Source organism: Tiliqua scincoides, chromosome 2 (genome assembly GCF_035046505.1).
Source record: "Tiliqua scincoides isolate rTilSci1 chromosome 2, rTilSci1.hap2, whole genome shotgun sequence".
Lineage (NCBI taxonomy): Eukaryota > Metazoa > Chordata > Lepidosauria > Squamata > Scincidae > Tiliqua > Tiliqua scincoides.
In genome coordinates, this window is record NC_089822.1 from 102,350,230 (window position 1) to 102,360,117 (window position 9,888).

The 9,888-nt window shown below is 46.3% G+C and overlaps 1 protein-coding gene across 2 annotated transcripts in view; it reads right to left on the reverse strand.

Moving 5' to 3' along the window:
- ZNF384 (zinc finger protein 384) overlaps positions 1 to 9,367 on the reverse strand; it is a 31,134-nt gene extending 21,767 nt beyond the window's left edge. For both annotated transcript variants that reach the window (XM_066613884.1, XM_066613883.1), the window contains exons 1-4: positions 9,080 to 9,367; positions 5,585 to 5,655; positions 5,259 to 5,499; positions 4,487 to 4,814 (exon numbers count right to left, since the gene is read on the reverse strand). In XM_066613884.1, the coding sequence (XP_066469981.1) occupies positions 4,487 to 4,814; positions 5,259 to 5,499; positions 5,585 to 5,655; positions 9,080 to 9,347 (908 nt within the window). In that variant the 5' untranslated portion in view covers positions 9,348 to 9,367. The remainder of the gene's footprint in view (positions 1 to 4,486; positions 4,815 to 5,258; positions 5,500 to 5,584; positions 5,656 to 9,079) is intronic.
- Positions 9,368 to 9,888: the final 521 nt, after the last annotated feature.

The following is a 9,888-nucleotide window of genomic DNA, read 5'->3' on the forward strand; positions in this document are numbered from 1 at the left end:
TCATGTTTCAGTCCATTGTCTGCTGTGCATCCTTCTTTCACTCATGTTGCCTCTAGGTTCCCTACCCCTTATAGGTTTTGGAACCTCTCACCAGCCTTCAGCCTGCCTCACAAAACTGCTCCTTTCTCCAGTGCCCATACAAGCTTTAATCCCAATCAAACTGGCAACTTTCTCGCCTCTCAGACAAACTGGACTGCAAACATTCTGACTCCTGTGTTCCCTGAGCAGTTGGATTGTTTTTGACATGAACACTGCCTGCCATCACATCCATTCAGCAAAATCTGTGAACTGCAGTGGAGCTTCTGACAATACAGATACTGAAGAGCCAAAGGTTTTTTTGAAGATTCTGCTACAAATAACTTTCACAGCTGTGAAGTGTTCATATGAAAGGACTAGACCCCCCCCCCCCAAGAATGTCTCTAGTCTCCCACTGGTCCAGATATTTGTCCTTCTAACCTCTGTAATAAAAAAAGAAGAGGGCCAACTGTCAGGAGGGGCAGTTTAAATGCTAGTGTTGTGTCATGGTCAGAGTGTTGAACTTGGACCAGGAAGTCCCAGATTCAAATCCCCACTCATGAAGCTCACCAGGGGGACCTTGAGCAAGTCATCATTTCTAAGCCTAAACTACATTACATGGTTATTGTGAGGATAAAATAGTGCAGGGGCGAGAAGCCGTGTACTCTGAGCTACTTGGAGGAACAGTGGCACATAAATGTGTATAAACTAAATGTGGCTTTGGTAAAACTTGGAAATAGGATACATTGTTAGAATGTATATTTCTGTGGTCTTTTTAATTATCAAACATAGAAACTAAAATTTTGTATCCTCATCCACTGAACTTGATTAAAACTGTCTGAACTTTCCTGTTTAAGCTCACTTTTCCCATGTATGGGATGAAGAGTATAATAAGACCAGAGGATATGAGCAAAATACCTCAACCAATCTGTAGGTAAGGGGACCATAAAGTGGCTATTGGGACCATCTTCAGGCAGAGTAAAAGGCATATAAGGAAGATAATAAGAACCTGGTACAGTTTCTGCTAGGTGCTGAAAAAACAATCTACTTTGGATGCAACCGAAAAAGCAGCTTGCCTCTTTAGTAGCTGCTGTGGAACATCAAAAGAAACAACAGACTCTATGCATGATACACCCCATCCCACAAGCATGTACCGTTTTGCTGGACTGAAGACAGAGTACAAACATGGCAGTTTTTATTCAGAAAACCTCTGCCATATGATAAAAATGTGGGTGGCTGAAAAATAGCAAAATAGCAGTTGCAAACCCCATGGAAGTAAACGGCCAGAGTGCTGGGAGGACCAAACCTGTTTTGAATCAAGTTACAAGTGCAGGACATGGCAAAACAAACAAAACAAGGAACTCTTACAACCACAAGTGGAAGATCACCATACCAAGGCATAAAATGAATTGGCTTGCCCCATAAAGAAGGATGCAGTTGAGCACACTGAGGTTCCTTATTTTTTATTTCTACTAGCTTAAGCCATTTCTGCCCAGCGCTGCATACATGCAACAGGGACTAAATGTGTACACCTGTGGGTTATTAATGTGAGACACACTCTTGCTTAAGTGGAAGAGAACCTGAAGTACAGGCAGCAAACTTGTTCAGCCATGTCACAGTACAGAGTTCAGCACAAAGTACTACTGGAGCCATCGTTCTAAGATGCATTCCTCCAAAATAGAAGTACAACCAGACCTCAAATCTGGCTAGACCAAATATGCTACAAATGCAAGCCTCTAGCATTAGATATGCTTAATCCATCCCAGAAAAAAGGAAGTGTGGTCATTCAGCTCCTACTGCCCCAAACTTGGAAGGCAGCGTTAAAGACATCCTTGGCGTACCATAACCCTTTACCATTTCCATTACCCTAATCCAGGGGTGTCCAGACTTTTTGGCAGGAGGGCCACATCATCCATTTGACACTGTGTCAGGGGCCAGGAAAAAAAGAATTTACATTTCAAATTTGAATAAATTGACATAAATGAATATATTAGAGATGGAACTTCTGTGAATGAATGATGGTCTTGCAATAGCTCAAAGACTATAAAAGGCCTTGCACAAAGCAAGGCCAGCCTTTCCTTTGCTGCCACTGCTAAATCACAGACGTGAAACAGCAAGCATGGAGGAAGACCTCGTCCCACAGCTCACACGAGAGGTCGAACAGTTGGCCATCACGATGAGAGCAGTTGCATCAGGCCAGTGCGGGCTCCAGCAAGTTTCCAGAGGGCCAGAGGCTCACTGGAGACTGGGGGCTCCCTGAGGGCTGAATTGGGAGTCCTCAAGGGCCGCAAGTGCCCCCAGGGCCGGGGTTTGGGCACCCCGCCCTAATCAATAGTTCTATGCATTGGTTAATACACCATTACATTGGAACACCACCCTGGAACTCAATGCGAGCAGTTCATCTGACTTGACAAGGAGCATATTAATCATCAGCAGGGGCAGTCTAAAACGGTATTTGCAAAATACCACCATAATGTGAAATTGGGCTTATAAAACAACAAAACACTATCCTGCACAATTAACAAAATAACAACCCCATGTACCTATTAAAGTGGCTGCAGAGCATGTGTGGATCATCCCAATCGTCTGCAGGTTGTCCCAAGTGCTTCTGTGTTTCTAAGCCCCAAACTCGCTAGAAGCTCTCCTGCTTTAACTGAGGGTAGATTCTTTTGAGCAGGCTCAGATGCATGGTGTCCTATGGAAAGTGGAACTGAGCCACAGTGCGTTTACTCATGAGTAGGCAACTGTGTCTTGGTCCAGAGGAAAGGGCAGGCCAAGAGGAATGCAGTGCCACCAGAATGGTCCAAATCTAATGAACGCAGGCTCCAAAAACACTCGAGAAGGAAGTCCCTTCCTCCAAGCTCATAAATATAATGAACCCTATGGAAAGCAAAACTATGAGCTACATGGCCATGTTTACTCATGAGTAAGCAAGCGTTTACTGCAAAGTTTTCAAACTGGGGCATTGCGATGCCCCAGCCTAAGGGCCCTGGCCTCTTTTCCCTTAAGGGGCAGGGGCAGCGAGAAGGCAGTGGCGCAATCCCCAGGATTGTGCCACTCAGGGGGACTGCAGGGACTCGGGTGCACTCACTCACTTTTCCTGCACTTTAAAACCAGTTTGTTACCATAGCAATTCCATGCAATGTTCAATTCTGTTGGTCCAAGTTGCCATCATCTCAATGTTTTAATTAGGCAATGTCTTAATTTGTGTTTGGCAGCATTATGTTCATTGTAATTGTTCATACAAGTAGCATGCAAATCTTAAAGGCTCCTATAAGTTTAATTCAAGTAGTTGACTATGTAGTTGTGCTCTCTGGAGCACGTGCATGATGTGTTTTATGCCTTTTTTATTCCTGTGGCCATACCTGTTGACAGCCACAGGTATAAAAACAGATATACCACCTATACAACAATGATTACACTTAATAAAAATGCCTCTGTGACAGACCATGAGCAGGAGAAAAAAGCATGTTGCATTAGATATCTTGTTCCTGAACCCGGAAGCAGTGAATGGCTGTTGTGTCATCATTGATAGTCCCATCCTTGATTAATTTGCCCAATTCCCTTTTAAAGTCATCTAAAATAGTGCTCCAGCCCAGTGATCATTTTGGCTGTCCTCACTGACAGGTCAAAATTAGGGAACCAGCTTCTGCTGCAGCAGCATTGCCATTATGACCAGGAAGGGCAGAACAGCATCTGATGCAGAATGGGAATTACTGATGAAGCCAAGAGCCCATGCTGCAACAAGCTGCCCAAGATGCTGTTTGGTACATAGCTGCATGGTTATTTCTAGCAATTCCATGAATTTAGTTATAGGTCAAAGTTCAGATTTTACCTTCTTCTTGAGCCAACAATAGCACGCCAGCTCAAGGCTAGACAAGAGAAATTCTTATCTTTATTATAGAACACAATTAAACCAGAGAGGCCTAGTGACCTAGAACAGGGGTGCCCAAACCCCGACCCAGGGGCCACCTGCAGTCCTCGGGGGCTCCCAATCTGGCCTGCAGAGAGCCTCCAGTCCCCAATGAGCCTCTGGCCCTCCAGAGACTTGCTAGAGCCTGTGCCGACATGACACAACTGCTCTCAGTGTGAATATGACTGTTCAACCTCTCACCTGAGCTGTGGGATGAGGGCTCCCTCCACTGCTTGCTGTTTCAGGTCTGTGATGCAGCAGTGGCAGTGAAGGAAAGGCCAGTCTTGCTCTGTGCAAGGTCTTTTATACACCTTGAGCTACTGCAAGACCTTCATTCATTCATACAAGTTCCATCTCTAATATATTCATTTATGTAAATTTATTCAAATTTAAAATGTAAATTAATTCCCCCCCCCCCGACAGTGTCAGACAGACGATCTGGCCCTCCTGCCAAAATGCTTGGACACCCCTGACCTAGAATATCATAGTAGAAAGAGTAGTTCACATGCAAACCGAAACAAATGCTATTTAAACTATACATATGCCCCATCTTCCTACCTGTATGTCTTGCCATCCTTGTGCTGCTCTTCATCATCCTCATTTGACAATACAAAATGATCACTCATTTCTGGCAAGCCGGATTCTTGTAGCCGCTTCTTTTTCCTACCTCGGGGAGCTTTGGGGGTTATACCCCCAGCACTACTGGCTGCCCCACCCTCTGAAAGGGCAATAGCCTTCTTGGAAAGGTCAGGCACAACTTGGAGAGTTGCCTGGGAGCCAGGGGGAAGCGCTGAGACAATCATGGGTGCTGAAATGGGAAAGGTTTGCACAGAAGAGGCTGTGGTTACCAGGGACCCAGAGGGAGAAGTGATCACCAGACCAGGACCTATGGTGAGAGAAAATGAAAAGATAAGATATTCACCAACCTCCTAAGATCTCCAGGGAAGGAAAACTTGCCCCTTAAACCCCAAGTCATATAACCTACAGCAACAATGCATTCTTAGAATGCAGGACCTGAACATTTATTTAAAAGATTTTTACCCGCCTTTCCTCTGCCAGAGCAAATGCTGGCTTACAATTTATAGATAAAAATCATATGTGCTGCTGACACATTTGAGAAAATGGTAGGTAGGGGGGAGATTTATGGAGCAACAACATCCAGACCATACAGTATGTGGCTAAAGCTTTCTTCCTGTGCACCACCTGAGAAGGATCAGCTATGTAGGTCAGCATAGCACAGCACAGCAAGGAAGTCCCAAGCCCTCAACCCTGCCACCAACACCTCTCATCAACTCCTCCACCCTACTGCATTCATCCCAAACCCTCTCACCTGTTGTCATGAGCCCAGCAGACTGCACAGGCACCACAGTGATGTTCTGTGTCACAGATGCCTGACTGTGTGGGGTAAGCTGTTCTGGCTTGGTATCAGCATCCATAGAAATGTTGGTGGGTAGGGCCACAGAGGTGGGTACTGTCAGTAGGGTAGGATAATGGGGGGGAGCCAGACCACAGCCCTTTTCTGAGGGCATAAGTTGCTCCTTCATCTTGTTAATAAACATACTGTTGTCAATCTACAGTGAGAGGGGAAAAGAGTTTTTTAGAACAATTGATTGCAAACATTTGCATGAAGTCTTTTAGAAGTCTGAAATCCCTTACCTGTCCTGAAACGGTGGGCACTGCTGGCCAGAAATACGGAGAGGAGTTGAAGTGAGATTCTTCCATTCTAGCTGAAGAAAGAAAGACAGAGCCCAACATCACTCAGAGGTCCTTTTGTACTACTACTACTATTACTACTAAAATAATACTACTGAGACTCAATCCTTTCTCATTTAAAACCAGTCCTAACGCTCTAATGCCAAGATTCTATCAGCCTGCAAAACAAATTGGATGCTTCCCTGATGTTTCAATGGTTCCATAGTTAAAATTATCCCCCCAACCAACATTATCTAGAGAACATGGCCAGACATGGCATACAAAGTCATGATTTTCCCAGAAAGACACTTGTCTTTCATACCCCGAGTGGCAAAACTACACACACCTGGGTATTTGATTCTTTCCTCTCAAAACATTGCCAGGTTGCAAAACAAAATACAGAAGCAGAAGATTCTTCTAAAATGCTTAAAATGGCAACGTTACAAGAATTTGAGCCTCTGTGTAAAAAACAAACAAACTGTTGAATCTTCCCTGTTGTAGAACTTTTGATGATGTGATTGCAGAGCAAACCCTAACAGATCAGGACAGGTAGCTGATAATTTGCAGTGCAAGCCTTTTTGTGACCTTTTGGTTGAAAAGCAATAAATATTAATAGAAAACCCCAGATTTCATTGGCAGCATACAAGAGCAGGTCTCATTTGCTGCAGTTTGTTGAGATGCAATGAGGTGGGCCTATACAAGCTTTAAAATAATCACCTGCCAAGAGTGTGACCAGTCCAAATTCTCAATGAAAGATGTTAGCTTAAAAAGCTTTATACTCAACAGTCACATGCATTTAACAAACCCTTTCCCCTCTCAAAGGCAGGGCAATAAACACTACTGACATCCTGGATCCTACCTCCCCTTAAGTCAAGATCCAAACACAATCTCTAGAGTAAGTTATGCTCAGATCAGAATCATGCTATCCCTATTTTTCTTCAGCTACCAGCAGGCCTTTCAAACAGCCTAAAATGCTTTTCACAATGATACTGACTGGGTTACAGAGTCAAAAATATTGAAATAACCACAGAAAAGATAAATGAACTTATATACAATAGAATTCTGGATCTGATGGTAGGAAATCAAGAAATGGGGCCTGGAAATCATCGTATTTCTGCTAATTATGCCATTTTTATGTAGCATGATATACCTAAAAATACCACTTTTTCCAATCAGAACAGCCTTACTCCAGAGCTAGGAACAATAGTTCTTGGCCATGCATCCAAAGTGCATGCCTAAAAGTACTATTAGGTGACCCTGAATCTGAACAGGAACTACACCTGAGAAAGGGCAATATGGCAGTATGACCCAATATGGGGCAATAAGGGCAGTATGATCCAAAATAAACATGATAAGAAAATCCGCTGGGCTGCTAAACTTCCACAAGACAATATTGTTTAACGTGGGAGAATGCACCACATTGGGTAATGCACCTCTTGCAATGCAGCCTTCTAATGATGATACAACAATGGCAACAATCCTGAGCACATGTTCTTTTCAACAAAGCTCGTTAGACTCACTGGCACTTACTTCCAAGGAAACAGACTTGAGTCATGATTGCACAAGTGTATAATGCCTTCATTGTCAGAATACTTTATGCCCTGCTGAAAAGTTATCATCTCAGTTTTCAAATGCAATTCAAACTTTTTTAAAAGTTCCATTGATTTCTTTACCTCCAATTTATTATTAAAAGTCAGTGTAGCTTTAAAGTAAAAATAACTTCCAGAGTCCAATAACTGTGCACCAACAGAACAGATAGTCTACAAACAATGAGGGCAATACCACCATACATGGTTCATCTCCCTTTTCAATATTAGTCAGAGATGATCCAGAGAGTATAAAGGTTGAATTCACGCTAAACAAAATATATATGAAGTTGCAGAGTTGCAACCCATACCAAATATACAAAAGAATAAGTAGTATATGTTACTATTATACAGTCACCTATTCAAATGTCATTATCTCCTATTCCTAGCTGCTATTGATCGCAAAGGATCTGGTTTCCGTCAGAACATGCTACTAAAGCTAAGCAAAGAGCTTTTATTTCACCAACAAGTAAGACCAGTCAAAACATTAGGTATGCTTCAGGCAGGAGCACCAGGTCCTCAAAGAATCAACACAGTTAGACAGCACAACAGGTTGAGACATCACAGCACAACAGGTTCTTTAGCATCATGTTAAATATAAAACTATACACAAGACCATAAACACCACATTTCTGTGGACTGGGGTTAGCCAGATGACCAGTTTTCAACTAGGGCCCACACTGCTAAAAAATCCAGAAGGCAAAGTGATTTTTTAAGACAGACTCTAGCATAAGAGTTATATACTGCAGATAAAACACAAACACACTCCACTGCACAACTCAAACAGTGGATGGTGGATCATCTCTGACTCTTATATTGCAATCCTAATCACAATTATCCAACACCAGTAACTTAAAAAGAGTATCAGAACAAGGGACCTACACATAACCCTCTAAAAAGAACATACAGGGAAACATTATAAACATAAAAGAGCAGCTTCAGTGGGAGGGGAACTATAGGTCCTGGAACTTTATATCCTGCCTCCCTCTTCTAGGTATCCCTACCTTTCAGACCCCTACCTGTAGCTTGAGGATCTAACTTCAGAGTAAGTGTCAAAGAAGGTGTTATAAGCATCCCAAATACTGCTCACAGCACTGCCAACCGCATTTAAGCTATTAACTAATTTTGTACTGAAACTAATTCAGTGGAGGGAGGAAAAATGAATACGAACCATGGAACCTATGGGTGAGGAATTCAATCCTTACGAATAGCCCTACTTTTAAATCAGACCATAGGACCATCCAGTCCATGGCTTGTAGTGAGGCCACAAGCAGGCATGAAGGCAGAAGACCTCCCCCACAGTTGGTTTCCCAGCCTGCAGAGTAATGCTGTCTAGGAGCACCAAAGTTCCACATATCTATTATGGCCAATAACAATTAATAGGACTGCCCTCTGGGAATTTGTCCAGCCCCATTTTGAAGCCATTTAAGCAAGTGGATACCTTGTAGTAGCAAGTCCTATGAGTGGCTACTACAAGCGGCAAGTCCCGCAAGTTGCTACTGCGAGCAGCTACTACAAGTGGCAAGTCCTGCAAGTTGCTACTACGAGCAGTTACTACAAGTGGCAAGTCCTGCAAGTTGCTACTACAAGAGGCTACTACGAGTGGCATGTCCTGCAAGTTGCTCATACGAGCAGCTACTACAAGTGGCAAGTCCTACAAGTTGCTACTGCGAGTGGCTACAGCGAGTGGCAAGTGCTGCAAGTTGCAAGTCCTATAAGTGAGTAGTGCAGGACAGAAAAGGTCCTCTGGTCCAGCGCTCCAGAGGCGGACGAGGCCCGCCTAGGAGGACCCGGCTGGCGACCGCAGCGGCGCAGACGGGCGTCCCGGTCCCGGCCCGCCACCCCGCCCGCCCGCGTCCCCGCTCGCACTGACCCCGCCCGCGGCCCCTGGCCCTCCGCCCCGTGCGGGCCGAGGCGGGGAAGAGCGGTCGGGCCGACGCGGAGTCCAGCGGCGAACGGGCCAGCAGCTGGGAGGGGGCAGCCCCGGAGCCTCCGCTGCCGCCGCCGCCTCCCGCCGCCACCGCTCCCCCGGACAGCCAGGCGGACAGGAGGCAGCCCTTCTCTTCCGCTTCCGGGTGACCCAGCCCCGGAAGCGCCCCCTGCCGAGCGAAGCCGCCCATGTTCTCCCGCCCGCTGCCCATGGCGCGGCCCCGCCCGGCCCCCGGAGACGGCCCCCCGCTCCGGCCCCACTGGCGGCAGCGGCGCCTCCTCCTCACCGGAAAGGGGAGCGCGCCTTCACTTCCGGGGCCGGGGGCGGTGCTTCGAACCGCTTCCGGCGCGCCGCTCCCGCCGCGCGTAGACGCCGCTGCTCCTCGCAGGAAGTGACGTCGGCGCGGCCAACGGCCGCCTTTCGAAAGCGGCTTTGCCCGGGCGGGCGGAGGGTCCGTGGGCGGCTCTGAGGGCCTCTGGGGCGGGCCGCAGTCTTGCCACGCTGTCCTGGGAGCGGGACTTCCTTCTGAGTAGACCTGCTCTGGACTGGGCGCTCAGGCTGCAGGCCTCCCCACAGTGACCTGGGAGTAAGCCCCACTGACTGCATTGGGGCTTCCTTCTGAGTTGACCTGCCTAGGATCGGGCCCGCCCGGCCACCACAGCATCTTTGCTTGTGCTGACACGCCGCACAGCGGTGGTGATGCCCAGAAAGGGGCCTGGGAGGGCTCTTGCTCAGGGATGCCTCAGGCTCCT